This window comes from Molothrus ater, chromosome 1 (genome assembly GCF_012460135.2).
Source record: "Molothrus ater isolate BHLD 08-10-18 breed brown headed cowbird chromosome 1, BPBGC_Mater_1.1, whole genome shotgun sequence".
NCBI classification, from domain to species: Eukaryota; Metazoa; Chordata; class Aves; order Passeriformes; family Icteridae; genus Molothrus; species Molothrus ater.
In genome coordinates, this window is record NC_050478.2 from 58,725,113 (window position 1) to 58,744,665 (window position 19,553).

General features: G+C 39.5%; 1 protein-coding gene across 1 annotated transcript in view; it reads left to right on the forward strand.

The window, feature by feature from the left end:
- The first annotated feature begins 3,110 nt into the window (after window positions 1–3,110).
- LOC118694727 (collagen alpha-1(XV) chain-like) overlaps window positions 3,111–19,553 on the forward strand; it is an 83,621-nt gene continuing 67,178 nt past the window's right edge. Inside the window, exons 1-7 of the mRNA XM_036395931.2 lie at window positions 3,111–3,183; window positions 7,846–8,393; window positions 11,953–12,027; window positions 12,442–12,534; window positions 14,934–15,060; window positions 16,313–16,431; window positions 19,127–19,255. Of these exons, the coding sequence (XP_036251824.1) occupies window positions 3,111–3,183; window positions 7,846–8,393; window positions 11,953–12,027; window positions 12,442–12,534; window positions 14,934–15,060; window positions 16,313–16,431; window positions 19,127–19,255 (1,164 nt within the window). The remainder of the gene's footprint in view (window positions 3,184–7,845; window positions 8,394–11,952; window positions 12,028–12,441; window positions 12,535–14,933; window positions 15,061–16,312; window positions 16,432–19,126; window positions 19,256–19,553) is intronic.

Genomic DNA, 19,553 nt, shown 5'->3' on the forward strand with positions numbered 1-19,553 from the left:
TGTGCCTAAAGCTCTGATGTTGTGTTATAAATGTATCAGCCTCTATCACACAGAGAGCATGATAGACCGTAGAAGCTACAAAAATATCTATCAGCACTTTGTTTCTTTCATGTTCCCTCCTGCCGGCACCCTTTCCAGCCATATTGGAGATAATGCTTGTCCTTGGGTGCTGTTGGGTAGGGTCTGCTTGCAAGATCAAACTGCACACAGCATACAAAGTTGGCCTGAAGGCTCACTGAACTTACAGACTTTTACTGCTGTGATAAAACAGGTGTCCTGACAGTGGTGTGGGCAGGGAGCATGGCATCTGTCTTCTTACACAGGCACTGACTGTGTACATGATTGCCAGGAGCAGGATTTCCCTATGAGAGAGAGCTTTCTGGGTCATTCAGTGTCAGAGGAGAAGCAGGAAGGCATGATACTCATGGGAAACACAGGGAGAAGGCAGTGTTCAGGTCATACAGTGTTCAGGTCATACAGAGCAAAGGAGCATTTCTGGCTGAAGGTTTCTAATTTCCATTGAGCAAATTGTAACTCACAAATCCCACCTGTCCATATCCTTCTTATGCCCCTGTTCTATGACAGACCCTTGTAGAGGAGACAGGGTCTGGCAAAGACAGCAGGGGCAACTGCAGGAGCTGCTGATTAGGTGTTCCCTATCCTTGCTTCCCATTCAACCTCTTTATATGGGATGAGAATTTATATTCAGGTCAGTATGCCAGACTATGCCAGTGTCTGTTTTTCCACATTTGGGCAGAGACTCTCTGCTGGCATGTACAACTGTTAAGTCTAAGAGCATCAGCTCCCTCTGCCAGAATTTTGAAAGTGAACTGTCTTCATCATCTTAGAAATACTTTTTTTTTTTTTTTTTGCAATGAGGGTATTGATCATTTTCTCCCTTAAAATTCAAGATAAAAAAGAGAGAGGGAAAGCGAAAACAAGAACAGCAATATATCCCCCCCAACCCCCCCAAGAAAATACAGAGAAGACAATGTACTTTGTCTGATTTTCAAGGTCATTGTGAAAGAAGAAGGGTAGCGTGATAATTCACATCTGCTTTGTTAGACACATAATGCAAATTAAAACATCCTAGCTTGGATGCTGTAAAAGAGCTTGCACAGCAGACACTGACACTGGGGATTCATAAGCAATGTTCTCCTCAGCCAAAGTTCCCATCTGATTTATGAAGTGCTGTGTTGCTTCCTAGTGGTGAAATGCAAAAGCTCCTGCTCTCCTGCAGTCATTAAGGGCTACTTGTCTCTCTAGCTGGCAATCAGACTGCTCACTCACAGCTGCACACATGCATCACCACAGACTTTATTTCATAAAGTCAGTGTCCAACCTGGTCACAGGTGCCTGCTATTGAACAGCTGCAATATTTGATGCAGACTCTGTAATTCTTACACAGGTTAGTTTTGTTGAGCTATCTTTAGGAGTCTGCATGTCCTAGCAAGCCCTTTTCCATGAAGGGCTTCTATGCTATTTGCCTTTGCTTTTTCCAGTAATGCATATGGAAAATATGGAATATATGGAATATGTGCAGCTGTAAAGAATAATGTCTTGAAATTGATGGTCCTGGTACATCCCCAAGGGATTAGCATGCAAAAAAGGATCCCTTTCACAGGTAATTAAATGGCTCTAAAGGCCTCATAGGTAGAGTGTGAACCTTGAATGGTAAGAGTAGAGCAAATCCACACACATGTCAAGGGGCTGCAAACTCAGAAAGAGAAAAAGGACTCTGAGTTTCCAGATAGTGCTTTCAGTCTCTTGACCTGGTTAACAGCTCAGTTAGCTTTGCCTCACTACTGGAGTTGAATGGCTAAATATTTCCCACTTTTTCCTCTTGTCTGTTTGTAAGGAAAGAAGGACAATGAATATTTAGTGTATATGCTGTATTTTTTATTATCTACTACTGTGGCTCAAGGAAACCAGAAGGTTCCCAAAAATATGTAGAAGGTCTCCTAGTAGAACAACTGACAAAACAATAAGAAAATTGTGCAGTATTAGATTGGAGGGAAAAAAAAGAAAACCAGAAAAACTGATTGTATGGAAGACACTATGTTGGTGGTGGTGGTGGTTAGTTTGAAAGCATTGAAATGAAATATAGTTTCTCAAACAAGATAAAACGGGGATTGGGGGGAGCCCCCAAACAGTATTTTGTGCAAAATAGATGTTTATTTAATTGTCTATATTTAAGCTCTTTAGCCCAGTAGAGGGCAGAATGACAATGACGTTAAAGCAGGAGCCGGCGGAAAGAGTTGGAAAGCGGTTTTCTCAAAGGAGCTCCCGCCCTGTCCTGGCGTGTCAGCGAATACCCCAACCCCTGCTGGCTGCAGCCTGACTTCCAGGTGTGCAACACCACCAGAAAGCGCTTCTGAGGTTTCCTGAGGCATCTGGAAGGAAATGCTGCAGCCTTTATTACCAACATATTCTATCCATGTTTTTCAACAGTGTATTAATGGCAGCTAAAAATGTGTTCAAGCAGAGTTAATGCTGGTTTTCCTGGTAGCAGCAATGATGCTGGCCATTTCCATTTCCTGCAGCACATCTGGGACTGTGTTACAATATTCCCCTTCTTTTTATCTCTGCAATAATTGATTAAATTTTATTTATTTGGTAGATGTGGAAATCCTTCTCTGCTTAATGGTATTACTATGAATATTTCTTGTTAGTTCAAAATAAGAGCACTTTGGCCACAGGGAAGAAGTAATTCTCTTACTGCACATAGTAACTGCATTCTGTATAAAATAATGTTCTGTAAAGTTACAGCATCTCTTTGAATGCAGAGTAGGGACAGCAGAGGCACTGCACCACTGAGACAGAGATGGTTTCTTTATGCTGCTGGAAAGGGAGCTTACAGCCTGGAGTTATGATTATTTGGATGGGAAGAGGACAGGGAGGCAAGGTCACCTTGGCTCACAGACAAGAGAAGTGCCTGATCTTGGCTGCTCTGAGCCTGGTTTGGTTATGAAAGCCTCAGTAGAATACTACTTTTATCTCATGTCCTTAAATGAACATGGAGAGGAGCTGCCAGCAAGGCTCATGCAGCAGTGGACAGCAGTGGAATGAGCTGTTCTTACACAGGATGAGAGTCAACGACCATGGAGTGAATGGAGTTGTACAGGTATGGGCCAAGGGCAGCTCAAATAAAAGTGTCCGAAGAGGAACAGGAGGAAGAACAAGGTGAAGTTAAGCTAGAAACAAAGGGATAATAATAATAATTTCATTCAAAAGCCAGCACCCATCCCACTCCCATCTGTGTGGAGCCACCCAAGCCTCCCTTGAATGAGTCCTCAGCTGTCATAGTCTTAGCAGAGGGTGGTTGACTTTTTTATATTTAGCAAATAGCAACACACTAGAGCATGTTGTTCTGACCCTTATGTACCCATCATGGTTCATTAACCTGGAGCAGAATTGGGCTAAATGTGCCAGCTGATATACCTGAATAATTTTTAACAGGCATTTCTAGCTAATAACATAATAGAAAACCTAAATGGGACAGTCCTTAAAATATCAGCTGAATGAATATTACTGCTAAAGTGTAAGTGGTTGGGGCCAAATACGACAAACATCTGTAATTTCAGTCTTTGTATTCATATAGTTGAGATAGTCCAGCTCGAGCATCTTCTCACAGTAAGGAAGACAACAGCAGTGTGTTTGTCTTGCAGCCGTGTGATTTGGGTTGATCTGACCATACCACTGCCAATCATGTTGTTTTGCTCAAAGGACTTGTCAATACTCCCTTTTCTTCAGACTTGGAACATGGGAGTTGCATATTTTAAAATTAGGCTGAGATGGGTAATTCTGTCTGTGTCAGAGGTGAGGGCCTTGCCTTTGAACTCTGCTTCCATTTTCTAGTGGTGAAACCGTGGATAAAAGTAGGCTGACAAACAGTGTCCTTATCTGTAACCCTGTAGCCTTTGACTGTTGTAGTAGTTTCCCAAAGTCTGCGTGACAGTATGTTTTATACCACCTTTGAAGTTGTGTTGAAGTGTGGTGTACCAGCTAGAAACAGGGACTGTGTATTCCAAGTTTTATATGAGCTCTTGAAGACAAGATATACAAATACCCTACTCTCAGTGAATAATCTCGTGTTTTAAATTACTATTTGTAAGAAAATTCTTGATTCTAGTAGCTGGATTCCTAGAGTAGCTTTTAATGTAGCATCCTGATAGCATCTTCTCTGGAGAAGAGAAAGCTTTCAGGAGACGTTATAGCAAGTTCCAGTACCTAAAGGGGCCTACAAGAGAGCTGGAGAGGGACTTTTCCCAAGGGCATGTAGTGGTCAGACACATAAACTGAAGGCTAGGTTTAGATTAGATGTTAGGAAGATATTCCCTACTTAGAAGGGTGGTGATGCAGTGGCACAGGTTGCCCAGAGAAGCCTTGGATGCCTCATCCCTGGAAGTGTTCAAGGTCAGGTTGGATGGGGCTCTAAACATCCTGGTCCAGGTGTCCGTGCCCATGGCAGAGGGGCTGGAAATACTTGATTTTGAAGGTCCTTTCCAACCCAAAGAATTCTATGATTCCGTTATGCAGCTTGATCATCCAAGGGTTTTGCATCAGGCCTAGCACTGGGGCTACCCTGCTCCATGAGGGAAAACATGAGGAGGAGGCAACCAGGATGACATAACACATATGCACAGTCCAGAGGCAGGTGCTGTGGGTGCCAGAAACTGCATCTGAAGGGAGGCTCCTAATCAAAAAGTCACAGTGTAACAATTAAATTATATGAGTGTGGACCTTTCTCTGCCTCCATTCCTTTTTATAATATATAAATATTGTGTTTGTGCCTCAACATCAAAAACAAATGTAATAGGGTCTAGGCAGGTGGGTTTTTTTCTTTCCTCTACTTAATCCCTTGTAAGCACTGAAAAAGCATTTTAGATCCCACAGATTTGAAATTCCCCCCTAAGTAATTACATCCAAAAATTGGAATAAAAGAAAAAAAAACCCCAACAACCTAACCCCTACTATTGTAGTCTGCAGTCTTGAAACACTCCATATACTGACTTACCAGATGATTTTTACTACACATTGGTGCTTCTCAAACAGTCCCTGAAGCTACTCAGTGGGAATGGCTAGCTATCAGCAAATTCCATAACAATTCCAACTATGACATACACTAACAAATAGTAACAAATTAAAAGTACAGCTCATAGCTCTAAATTATAAAAGTATCCCAATTTACAGGGTTATGCTTGTTGAGCTAAAATATAGCTAATGTTAAAGCTGCTTCTGTACTACAGCTTCCAGTCCCCAAGGTCTAGGAAACATGGATATAAATTAGATGAATTCTGGATGCTCCCCAATATCCAGTGCCTTAGTAGTGTTTGAAACAAAACTGTTCTGATGCAACATAGTTCTCTGCTGGCTTACAGGTACTTAAAATAGCATGGCATTTACCTATTTATGCAAGGGAATAAGAGAGTATATTTATTCTAACATTAATAAATGGAGCATTAGGGACACATTATTTTGTCATGCATAATTGAAAACCTGTGGCTGTAGGTCTGAATTCTGCTTTTAACTGTGTCTCTAGGTCCTCATAAATCTATTAAGAGCTGGGTATGAGCTGTAAGTATGGAATTTGGCTGGACACTTCTTGTTCCATTTTGATTTTCTGCAGTGGATAGGTACAAGCTTCTACCCCAACCTCAACTGAAGTGCAGACTCTTCCTGGGCCTTCTGACTTATTTTAGTCGAATGAAAATCCTGACTCTTTGCTGTCTTTGCTGCCACCTTTTGCAAACACGTTTTGTTTGTCTCAGAGGCTGCAAGAGCTCGTGTTTGGGGCTCTGTCTGTTACGGTTGGGTGAATGACTGGGAAACTGCTACGAGACTGCAGCTCTGCGCATTGTGTGGGGAGAATGAATGGTTCCTTTCCAATCACTAGAACTTCCCTTGAGAATGGGAAATGTGAAAACTGCAGTTGTATTTATTGATTTCTCTCTGAGGATGCATCCTACTGTCCAAGCCTGATTGCTGAACATCTTAGATATTGCCCATCTCCTTTCTTGGTCACTTTACCGTGACTCTTTGGATGTAGCTTTGGTATCAGTGTATAGTTCCTATATTATCCCTCAAGATCACTGTTTCCTTACCTTCTTACCCTTGTGTAATGGCTTATGTATTTTGTTTGTAGTGCAGGTTTCTTTATGTGTTTGTATGTGTGAATAGGAAACATGACCCAATATTAGACTCACAATCAAAATATTGTTAGCTGTGTTTGGCCAGAAAATAAGTATATCCACTTTTTAAGCTGTTGGGAAGGGGGGGAAAAATCTATCTGGCAAAGCATTTAAAAGTGCCAAAGGGATTTGGTTTCTGGATGAGGAGCTAGTTTTTCTAAACAAAACGTCTATACTTTCAAAAATATTTCAGGGCAATTGTTTCTGTATGAAGCACATCAGCCTTTTTTTCAGTTAATGAGCTCCCCTTGGAAGTGTTAAAAAGGGGTGTGGATGTGGCAGTTGTGGACATGGTTTAGTGGTGAACATGGTGGGGTTGGGTTAACATTTGGACTCAATGATCTGGGAGGTCTTTTCCAAATTTTTTGATTCTATGATTATAAACTACAGAGAATAAAATAAATTATGATTTACTTCAACTGTGCTATAGCATCTTTGGCAGAGGAAGAACACTACAATTTCTTTGCAAAGCCACTAGTACAATGGAAGACACTTTGCCATGCATATTCCAGGCTGGTACTGCATATGAGCAATGAATAACAGAAGTACATTGCAGCTCAATAAACTCTCTAGCTTTTCATTAGAAACAGCTTGCCAGTTCACAGAGCAAAGAGTAAGATTCTTTTATTTTACCTGATTTTAATCAGGTATTTTAAGCAGTTTTCCAGTTCATTTTGCTTGTGGTGTTCAGATGGACTGTCACACCTTTTCCATTAATGATCCATTTGAATTAATTCAGCCTATATAGCTGTTATAGTCACAGGTAACAGTAAATTTAAAAATTGAAAGAGGTCTGTATAGATTCAGATCTGAATTGGTCATTATGATTAAAAATGTTTTCTTTTCTTGCTTACTTTTACTTCTTAGAAGAAGAAAATTGGTAGTTGTGTTTCTGATGTTGCTAGAGTGTGCCTCCCCAAATTTCTAGTTAAAATTGGGTGCAGATATTTAGATATTGTCGTTGCTTCTTCATTACCTGGTAGGAGTTGTCTCTCTGGGCATGTTTGGCAGAGATACATAATTCTGCCTTTTTGCCAAAGCATAAATACTCTCCTTTCAAAACTGAGTTTTGGTTGCTGAACAGGATTTGTTATATAGGCAGTGCAATTTAGGAGGTAAATGTGAAAATAGCGCATAAATAAAATCTAACCTCTGTTGTAGAAATAGGTAACTGCAAGGGATAAAGCAAACCCACTGTAAATTTTATCATGTTTTGTGAAACTGTGCCATGCTGTTTGTAGAGAAATATTGCTGTTTTTTTGAGAAAAAAGTATCTCGATATATTTAAGAAATCAAATGCTGCTCGTTTTCCACTGAATTCACTATGCAAGCACATTCAGCATTTTTTGCAGTTTATGGACAGCTGAAGTAAATATATGTTGCAGGAAATAATTTTTGCCATTCAATTTCACCAAATGTTTACATGTGCCTTCCTTTAGCATACGAGTAATCTCTGTCAGCAAAAGGACAAATAATGATGTGTGTACATACACTAGATGTGTTTAAGCACTACCTGGACTGTGGCCTGGAGTATCAGAAGTATGTCTCTGGTAGAACAACACTGTATTTTAGTTTTTCAGGCCTTTCTTAAATCATGTGAATCAAATGGGCTGTGTACCTCAAGGACAAATAACGCTTTTTTTCTCGTGTACAGAACGAGGCTCAAAAGGACATCTTGACCTCACAGAGTTAATAGGAGTCCCTCTTCCTCCTTCTGTCTACTTTGTCACGGGCTATGGAGGGTTCCCAGCTTACAGCTTTGGTCCCGATTCCAACATTGGCCGGCTGACCAGTGCTATCATACCATCGCCCTTCTACAGAGACTTCGCTATCGTAGCTACTGTGAAACCAAACAGTGATCGTGGAGGAGTGCTCTTTGCAATAACAGATGCCTTCCAGAAGACAATCTACCTAGGACTGAGGATTTCTCCAGTTGATGACAGCACCCAGAGAATAATCATGTACTACACAGAGCCTGGATCCCATATCTCCCGAGAGGCTGCCTCCTTTAAAGTGCCAATGATGACTAACAGGTGGAATAAATTTACAGTGACTGTTGAGGGAAATGATATTGCTTTGTTCATGGACTGTGAAGAGTATCAGAGGCTTCAGTTTCAAAGGCCTGCTCGAACCTTGCAATTTGAATCTGGCTCTGGCATATTTGTTGGTAATGCAGGAGCCACAGGACTGGAAAAGTTCACAGTAAGTGCTGTCTGATAAATCCACATGCCTCGGTGTTTAATGCATGTACTCCCTACCCAAGAAGACCTGCTTGATGTGGTTATATCCCAAGTATGGGTCAAATCATACAGCTTGTATTTTTCATACCTAGCTAGGGTTTGGACAATGAAGTTATATAACCTCTGATTTAATATACAAATGTTCTGAGAGCCTCAGAATTTTATTAATAGTCGAGATATTAAGCCAAATCTTCAGTTTGAATATTAGAAATTTCAAGGTAAATATGTGACATAATTTTTTATAGCCTTTCTAAGAAGGGAAGATTTTAGAGAATTAATTGTCCTAATTTTTGAGAATACTTTACTATTAAGCCAATTATTTAAATTCTTATTAGTTAGGTATTCATATTCAACATCAGAAGGAGAACAATGTCATCAAACCTAAAGATAGTTGGAAGATAAGGGTGTATTTTAAAAATTTATTTGTTGTTTGAAGCTTATCAGGTGCTTTAGGAAATAGAATGTACCAAAACCTCTACTACAAGGCTTCCAAGCCTTCTTAGATTGAGTGCAAGCATCCTTTTTGCTGCATCCTGACTGAAATTCTCAGCCACTGAGAGCAGACACTATGTCTGAGATCAATTCTGTCAAATGGAAAGGAAAATGTCACACTTTGTCTGTCTTATTTTTGTATTTCCTGTACTTCAGAACTTGTAATGTGTTTTGTGAGATTAATATCTCCTCTAAATTTGTCAAGCAGCAGCACAAAACAGAGCGGATCCTTTTCTTTAGGGAGTAAAGATGTTCTTTCCAAAATTCAGGCATACTGGCAGGTTGGGAACTCCACTTGGTAAGCAGCAAGTTTAATGTACTTTTATCATTTGTCTGACTAGTCTAAGCATCTAGAATCACAGAACTATATGGATTATCAGGAAATAAAGGGTGGAAAGTGACATGTAGGAAAACTGCATGTTGGTGCTACCTTTCTGAGGCAAATAGGAGGACTGGAGTATTGTGAATGCTTGACCACTAAGTAGGATTGAGAAACATTCAAGAAAAGGAAACCACTTTGGTATCTGTCTTGGTTTGAAAAAGACAGGTGTCTGCTAAGGAAGGCAGGAACTTCCCCTGAAATGAAAAATGTAAAGCCCCTCCCTCTGAATTGTTATAGTTTTGAAATTAAGGGGCTCTCAGGCAAAGATATGGGAGCAGGAATAAATTCTTTATTAGGGAAGAAAATAAAAAATAAAATAAACAAGCCAGTAATGCAAAACAACACTGACAGAGTCAGAATATGACCTGACACCCTGTTGGTCAGGGTATTGGTAGCAGTCCAATTGAAATGGTGGCTGCAGTCCTCCTGGAGTGACAGATGTGGTTCTGTTGGAGCAGGGATCCTGTAGAAGGGTGTAGTCTTCCTCTGAAGATCCAGTGTTGGTGTAGATGGGCCTGGTCTTCCTCTGGGAACGCAGAGGAGAAGAAAGCTGCTCCTCTGGGAAGCCAGGGGAGCTGACTCTGTTGCTTCAAATCTCAGATTATATGCCGGTGGGAGTGCTTGGCTCCTCCCCCTGGGTGGAGCATCTCACAATAAGATGATGTAATTTTATCAATCATGCAGTGAGACTCAATGGCCCATTTACAGAAGGTATCTCCCCAGAGGGAGGATTGTTTTGTGGAAGAGATAAAGAAAAACTGCCCAATTAACAGAAGATAACTGCCCCACCTCTAACAGATGGCAATAGAATACACACCCCCACCCACATCTTGCAACCCAGGACATTATCCCACCTGGAAAACACGTGTGGTGATCACTTGCTGAGATGACCACTAATAAATCTGTAAATATGATGACAGAAATGCATGGTGGATGACACTGTAATGCATTTCCACGGAAACAGGCTGTTCTGTATGCTATATTGAGTACATAAATTTCAGCCAATGCTCTGAGTGCTTCATTAGCACTAATTGTGACTTGTCTAGGTTCCCGTGCCTTTATTTTTTCTTGCATCATATGTCACAATTGCTTTTGAGTAGAAAAACTGAATGCTTGAACCTCATTCAAACTCTCAGTTTCTATGCCATGAACTGTTTACATTAATTGCCCGAAACAGAAACAAATCATAGCAGATTGTGCAAATGAATAGATGTCAGATGTTGGTTTGCTCTGGCTAATGGGAATTCATGTGTCTAAGGCTCTGGTTGTCAGACACAAAAGGACATAACTATCATCAGTTTTATTGAAACCAAAGGAAAATCTAGCCCTGATGCTTGTAAAGAAAAGTAGAAACCAGACAACAGCCAAGTATAGCTGAATCAGTGATGATGCCAGATGCTGCAAACCGGTTTTCGCAGGGAAGACAGCAGCAGCTATAAGACCCAGAGAGGGAGTAAATATCACATACCTACCACCCTTCTCATGCAGACTGGTCCATGATTTTCCTAGTTGGAGGAATCGGCTAGCAGTAACACTTGGGAAACATTAGAGCTCTCCATTTTACTTTCTTTATCATCCAGGGCCACAGATTAGAGCAAGAGGAGAAAAATGTGTTCTCCAAATGTGATTCACATGTACTGTGGAAAAAAAAAAGATCACTTCCAGGAGACTGCTTAATTGGTTGTGCCTCCTTTCATGTATGATTTTTCAGTGAACTGTTCAGTCAGTCTGACATCATTCAATATCTGAGTTGCCCATCAAGTTTTGAGAGAAATGGGATGTTGAGATTACAGAGCTATTGCTGTAGAAGTCCAGCAAACTCAGGAGGCACCAAGCACATGAATTTCATAATCTTCAAAGGCAGATAAATTAGAGGATTTTTAAAGATAGAATCAAAAATTTTATTATTTTCTAAAATATTCTAGGTTGTGTGTTATATAGAAACATGTTCTTGACTTGAATATCTATCTTTGTGCCCTATTGTGCATCATGTGAGATTTTGTAATAAGGAAACATCCCCCACATTTCTTAAAGCACTTGAGACTTTGCAGAAAAAATAGTTAAATGTTTTAAATGAAATTGTTACTGCTCCTTCAACAGGTCAGACTGAGAAGTACGGTTTGTGACTCTGAAAAAAGAAACATTTCTTATCAGAAAATCCATCTCCTTTATTTCCATTCTGGAAAGTTTTTAACTGGTTTCTTCCTGACTCACTTTGTCACTTATTGGTATTCCTTTCCCATCCTTTGTCTCAATTTTTAGGGTTTTCACATGCCACTTCTGGAGCTGCAGTGCACTTCTTACCTAAAAACCAGAATTTTTTACAGCGTGTGTGACATAATCCAGGACTAGATTCTTCAGCTGGGGCACTAACAATGTAGTGTGGTGATCACAGTGTCATTGGGACATGACAGTCATTATATTCTGGCAGCTTCCGTTTGCTCTACATTTTGCAAAAGAAAAATTTGTGAACATATTTATATCTTAAATTTGGATTACTATCATGAAATTTTATACTTTAGACCATTTTCCAAGCAATTTGGCGAATTTTGTTGCTTCATTTAATTCCCACCCCTCCACCCTCACTCCCCTTCATAAATGCTACTTAAAATATTACTTCCTTGAAATGTTTTGGTGTTCCATGTAGGGCTCAATTCAACATCTGACAATCAAATCTGACCCAAGGGCTACTGAAGATCATTGTGAAGATGATGACCCTTATGTAAGTATCCTTATAAGCACTACTTCAGTGCCTCAGAGACTTCAAAGTAAATTTCCATTTGACATCTTTCATAACACTAAATGTGGATTTTTTTTCTTGGAAACATTGTATCATACTTAAATCTGTGGGGTGGATTTTGTTTACTGTACAACCCCCAAACCTATTTTTTCAAAAAGTATCATTTTGTTTTGTCTAAAAGAGCTTTCAAGAAATGAACTTTGGCTTTTATTTTTCTGAAAGATCATTTTCATGGAATGCCGTAAGTACTGAAATAAGTTAACATCATGATGACACTGAGGCTTCACGAGCCAAAAAAAGGAGCATTTTTCTGCATTTAAATAGCCAATTCCTCGGAGATCATGCTTTTTTCCCTGACTTTTATGAACTTCTTCCCAATAATTTGGTTTTGCACAGGCTTCAGGGGACAGCAGTGGCAATGGCAGCATTCAAGAACATGACAGTTCTGAGGCACAAGAGGCTCTGGCACCTTCTCATCTTCCAATAAGGGTAAATTTATTTGACTTATCTACTTTAAAACTCTGGTTTAATATTACTCTTTTAAAGGGTGGGGTCTGGATTTGATGAATAGCTTTCATAATTGGCAATTTCCAAGGCTCCTACAGAACAATGTGCACTCATCCATGAGAATGATGGCACAGTGGCAGATAAAAGATCTGGTATATTTGATAACAATCAGCAACCAGATCTTGGTAAGAGATCCCAAGATCTTGGGAAGAGTGTAATACAAGATTGGGAAAATACATATGACACTTCCTGGAACACTCTTACTCTGCACCAATTTTTATCTCAGGAAATGCTTGTGCCAAGACTATATGTGGTTAGTGGAACTCAGCTGAGTTATTCATCCTTGAATTTCTTGCTTTGTTGTTTGGGATTTTTTTAACACATGAGATTTTACCACCCTCTGATTCCTGCTGCATAATTCCTTAGCTAACTTAATGACATGTTTTGTGAAGGACGTGCACCTTTTTCTTGCCCTTCTGAACATGCTGACTGCAGCTCTCATTTGGTGGTTAATTGACTGGATAACAGAGTAAACAGCTGTTTCTTACCATTTTTAGAGTTTTCCAACACATTGTGTCTGCCTCACTTTTTGTACCTTAAATATTAAGGTATGAAGGCTTAAGACTTTTGTTTTATTAAGGCTTAAATATTCTCGTCCATTCCTCACAATGAAGCTTTCCATGTTTCTTTTGTCAAACATTCTTTTTTTTTTTTTAATATAAGTTCTCATTGGTTCCTTTAGAGGAAATCAGTTGATTTCTGAGAAATGTCTTCATAGAAACTATGCTCACATTTGTCTGATATTGTACACAGCTTCAGCTATTTCACTATTGAATCTTACAGAACCCAAGGGCAAATACTTTTTGGTTGTGATGTCCTGTCATTCACTTACTCTGTTTCCAGCCCTTTTCATACAAAGACTTCTGTTTTAGTCATATTCACTGCTGAGTTTCCTAAGAATATTTTACTGCAGGAATTTTAGCTCTTCCAGGGTCATGAATGGAAGAAAACCTTATGTTTTTCTATTATAGACTTCAAATTCTCTGATCACTCTTTTTGTAACTTTATTAACTATTGACCCAGCCTCCTGCTCCTGATGTGTTTGAATAAAATTTTATTACTTTTTTGCCTTTTACATATAGCTTACCAGACTCATTTTGGCCTGCCTTGTGCTTTGCACAGAATCACAGACTAGTTGAGTTTGAAAGGGACCTTTCAAAATTGCCCTCTCCAATTCCCTTTTCAAAGCAGAGCCAAATACAGCACGTTGCTCAGTAAGCAGATTGTTAGTGCCAGTTGGTTTTTGGATTTCTTAAAGAATGGAGACTCCACAGCCTCTCTGTTTCAATAGATGTTTTTTTCTGACACATAGCCTTGTATGTGTCAGAAAAGAATTTCTTGTATTTCAAAGTGTGTCCATTGTCTCGTTTCCCTTCACTGGCTACAGAGAAGGATCTGGTTCTGTCTTCTTTACTCCCTCTTGTGAAGATCTTCTACACATTGATAAGATAGTTCTGAGCCTTCTTGAGGCAGTCCTTCCTCTCTCATCTTTCTCCAAGTGATCAAAAGACAGGCAGCTGGCCCCAGCTGGTACTGCTACGTGGGTAATTCCTCACTGGATGCAGAATTTGCACTTTTCCTGAATTTTTGCAGCCAGGTAGGGTTTTTCCAAATGGCAGCAAAATCACCCCAGTGCTTGGTGACTCCTCTGCATTTTACATCACACCACAAAATTTAATCCAGGAAATCTTACTGTGTCTTGACTTTTTCTCATTTGGATAAAACTATAGCTCATTCAGGAAATATGTCTAGCTTCTCTATCCAGAAAAATATCAATTCTTTTAGCTATTGTTTTTAGCTTCTGTTTAAGAATCTTCATAATTACTGCACTATTCAAAATTACACACAGCAATAGTAGAATTTTTTGGCTTTTATTCCTCCTTATGAAAGATGTGATTCAATTCCAGCTGGCCACTAAGCTCCATACAGCCATTTCCTCATTGCCCCACCAATGGGAGGGGAAAGAAGTGGAAGAGAACTCAGAAAACTCATGGGTTGAAATAAAGACACTTTAGTAGGCAAAGCAATACTGAGCCAAGCTGGAATGAACCAAGCCAAAGGTCCTACCTCAAAATACAGTCTCTGACAAGTGTATATTGCTTGTGGTTTCCTCCCTCTCTATGGGTTGCTCGAGTGTACATCCCTTGCTTTGGAGGAATGGAGTCCAAAGGTACTACTCTATTTTTTGTCAGAATTATGGTTTGCTTCACAGATATGTTAGTTATGATTACTGTGCTTTGAGGAAGGTAATCTAGTGATTCTTCCTTTAAAACATGTGATAAGCCTTTACTCTAAAACCGTTCTTTGGGATTTTTTTTTAGCCTGAAGAGTCGTTGGCTGAGCCAGTGGAAGCCCCCCCAACCATATTGGCTTATTTGGAAGAGAATGATTTCTCTGGAAATCACAGATCAGAAGAAATCTCAGAAGCAGCTAAATTAAAAGAACAAGGCACTGCCTCAAGTTTTGGGGCTTTTTTTTTGGGGGGGGGGGTGGGTGGGGTCATTTACATTCTCTGGTTTTGAGTCTGTCATTTCCCTGTGTATGGAAAGCCACTGTCATATTTTGAGTGCTGCCAGGAAAGAAAATTCTATGGTTTTGGACGTCCCGTGTGCTAGAAAAGAACTGGCACATCAAACATTTGGTCTTTGAAAGTGCAGTCTGTTAAACTGCAATTTATTAATAGCAGCAAAGGTAAGTGGTAGCAACTACAACCACTGTTCAAACATCTCTCACTTCTCCCTCCATATAGGGGTTTATCCCAGACTCATTGTTAAACATGCAGAGAATGGATTTAACCTTCTATAGTGTGGAAGTTTCAGTTACAGAATTGTAGTTAATGTTTTAAAATCTTAAGAAAAAATTAGTTGGATAAAACTAAGAAACTGACCTAAGGAGCTGCTGTGACAATCTACTAAAAAAAAAAAAATGCAAGTGTAAGGCAAAGGGAATGAAAGGAGAAAAAGCATCTTCATTCTGCTCAGGTTGGTGAGAAGCATGACACCCCTTGAGTCCTACCTCTGCAAACCCTCCTGCTGGCTCTAAAACCACATGGCATCTTTAAAAGGGATCTAAGATGGATATTTATTTGAGGACTTGGTACAGTAAAGCACAGCCTTTTAGTAAAACTGAATACTGCCAAGGAATAAACAACTATTTACTACTTCTATTGCCTCCAAAGGATGTGAATGTGCCTAATGCACCAGTGGGGTGTTTTGGGTGCAAGAGTAGGCAGCACAGCAATGACAGCAAGGCATAATGCAGTGAGGAATCCTGTTCTCCATTGCTAGGACAACTTCAAGACACTCCTAGAAAACAAAAAAAAAAAGCTAAATATATTAATAAGGCCAAAGACAGTGTTGTTATTTTAACTCCACACATACTTCAGATAGTACCTGTTGTAATTAACTCTCATTTTTTTGTGTTACATGGATGAAAAATAGGCAACCATTAGACTAGAGCCTGAGGAAAACATGATGATGCAATACAGTTCTGGACATTAAAATAGACATGTTTTGTAATTTTACTCTCACCTTTCTCTTTTTTTTCTTTTAAAATTTTCAGAGTTGTAAAATGACTAATATTAATCATTGGAATGTATTCTAGTCATAATCTGAATAATTTCTTTTTTCATAAAACTAGTAGCATCTGTCTGAGCAGGTTTTCTTTTGCTCTCTCATTAATAAGTGATTGTTTTATTTAGATTTAGCTATCATGGAAACTGGACAAGACAACAGTGAGTCTACCACTGTCACACAGAAAATGCTAAGAGAAGAAGATGGCTCTGGTGCTGGTGTTTTGCCAGGAGTAAGCAGAGAGGAGGTCTGTATAACAGGTGGATCACATGCCTAGTCTTTTAGTCCCAAGAACATAAAAATCTGGGCTTTGAAACATATAGCATTTGTAAGGCAGTGTGTAACCTGAATTCTGTGTGGTTCTACAAATTAGAATTACATAGGTCACCCATTTGCAATCCTGTGAGCTACTGGAATACTTGCCCTATTTGTTGGTATGTTTCAAAAAAATCATCTGGCAGTACATTTTTTATTGATTAACATTCCTACTTCAACAGCCACCAGAGATTTTTCTAAGCAAAAAATAAATAACGACCTTTCCTTCCTCTTGCCTCGAGACTCCCACACCAAAAGTTCATTCTTTTTATTGCTTGATACTACAGTCATGACAGCTTCTTTTTGCCAGTAAACACGCAGTGTCATAAATGACAGAAATACAGAATTAAATTTCCACATTGTGTGTGCTTAGTTCAAATGTTTAAGGCTGCTCCTTGCAGGGTCTTCTTGTGTTCCTGTGTTTACTGGGATAAAATATAGCAAGTGGTGAAACATTAAGTTAAGGATCATCCATTGGAGCTGACATAAGTTTTAGTATTTGTTGGAGAGCTTCCAAATATAATTCCTCTAACATTTTCATGCCTGAATTCACATATTTTTAAATCAGCCATTCTAGTATTAGTTTATATAAATAAATAAACCAAATATCAGATGAACTATTACCATATTTTTTTTTTCATTTTGGACCATTTTTCTTAAATAATAATTCAGTCTTGATTTAGGAATTGTGCCACATTAAGCTTATATCTGTTGTGACAAGTAGTTTTGCTACTTACTGATCTTTATAAGATTTCCTTAACTTTATTTCAATTTCTACATATTTTTCATTACACAGATACCCAAGAGGACTATATATTATAATAATGACCAATCATTTAGAAAATAATAACTTTAAAGAGTTGTTACTGCCACTTGTCTCTCAGTTTTTGCTTTGTTTCATGCTATTAATCACTGCTCAATGCTCCAATCTCTCCCTTTGCAAGGCCTCCTGTCCTTCAGGAGCGCCACCAGCACCTCCCAGTTTGGAATCATCAGCAAACTTGCTCATGGTGCATTCAATTTCTGCATCCAGATCACTGAGAGATATATTGAACAGAACCAGCCCTAGAATGAAGCTCCAAGGAACACCACTGGGGACCAGTCACCAGCCAGATGTGGCCCTGTTCACTGTAACTCTTAAGCTCTGTCCTTCAGCCAGATCTTCACCCAGTGCACCATGAACTCAACTCATCCCACAGCTCAAAAATCTGCCCCAAAGGATGCTGTAATGGACAGCATCAAAAACTTTATGAAAACCTAGGGAAATTACATCTACCTTTGTCTCTTCGTCCTTCATGTGGGTGACCACCACAGAAAGAAAGCAAACCAGTTCAACAGGATTTTGCTTTGTGAACCCAAGCTGAGTGTTCTTGATAAGTTCTTTTAAGTGCTTTTCAGTGGTACTCAGTATAATCTTCTCCTTAATCTAGCCTAAGTTTAGGCTGACAGATCTGTAGTTCTGCATCTTCCCTTACACCCTTTTTGTAGACTGGAATAACACTGATTATGTTCCAGTCAACAGGAACCTGCCCAGACTCTCAAGATCTTTGGAAGATGATTGAGAGGGGTCCTGCTATACCATCTGCTTCAGTACTCTAACACTGAATCAGGAATCCTGTTGTCTCATTCAGGCTATGATCCCTACCCACAGTTTAACTACATAGATTCTCTTCTCAATTTTTTTCCAGATGGAAAAAAATTCTGTAATTAGTCCAGATTAAAAAAATAATCCTGGTCTTTGGGACCTTTCCTTTTGGCAAAACCCAGAAAGGTCTTTTAAAAAATGATCTTACAGTTCCTTTGCTGAAAGCTGTCATCCTGTTAACTTGAAAATGCTTTGAGACTTATTATATTTCATCCCTCCTAGTTTCATTAGCTGCTAATGGAACTCAAAATATTTCATTGGTGTTTTAAAATGTGAGTAAATTCTACTGCTTCTTTCAAAATACAATACTGACTTACGTGTTTTGTTCTGTATACTTGTTTTTCATTTAAATATGTATTAATGTCCAAGCTTCATTCCTGGAAGGTTTTGTTTTGTTCCTGGAATATTTGAATTATTCCTTTTGTTGTTATTACTTTCTCTGTACCAAATACTAATGTTTAGCAATATTTTAGTCTTTCTGCTGTCCATTTTCACTCTTTGTTATCATTGTTTCATCTTCTGCCACTTTTTAACCAACATGTAACCCTCCTTTGTTGGAGTCCTGGATCTTGGGGAAGTTGGCTAAAACACTCCAAAACATGTCTATCTTAACTCTTGCAGTTAACTCTGGCAGACTGAGTAGGTGAAAACTGTATTTTTTCAAACCTACACTATTGACTTAGACAATGCAGATTTATGTAGATATGAAATTAGATCATGGTCATTTGCATATAGGTAACCAGCTTGGAGAGCAATTTATTTTTAATTGAAATGAATGATCTTCAACATGGATTGCCTTTGCTGAATGGAATATACAGTTTGTATGATACCTGTCAGGTTCTGGCTGCATAGAACAAACCAAGGGACCAAGGGTTGGAGGAGAAAGGGAAGGGGCGGGGGGGGGGGGGGGGGGCGCGGCTAGAGAGAGAAATGGGGAAAGTAATACAACACATTTTTCATATTTCACATTTTAATTACTCAGGGCCAGAAAGGTCAGGAAGTAGAAGACGGGTCCACAGAGTCTCTAGGAGGGTCAGGAATTGAAGATGTGGAAAATAAAGATCAAGGACATCCTGGATATCCAGGGAAACTTGGGGAGCTTGGTCAGCCTGTGAGTATTTTCTCTCTGTTGAAAGAGAACATGTATTTTAGAAAGCGTAATAGTGATCCATCACACATGCATGGAGAGCTGGAACTGCACAGCCTTGCACACTGTCACCTGTTACACTTCTGTGAGATGGGTTTTAGCCCAGCAGCTCAGGAGGATCCTGCCTACGCTGCACACTTGCCAGGGGCAGGGGCCTGGTGGCAGCCATCAGAAAGCAAAGGCAAACAGCTGCTGTGCTGACACAGAAATGTTCTCAGAGCAGCAATTCCACCAACTCCTTGGACAGCACTGCAGCACCCTG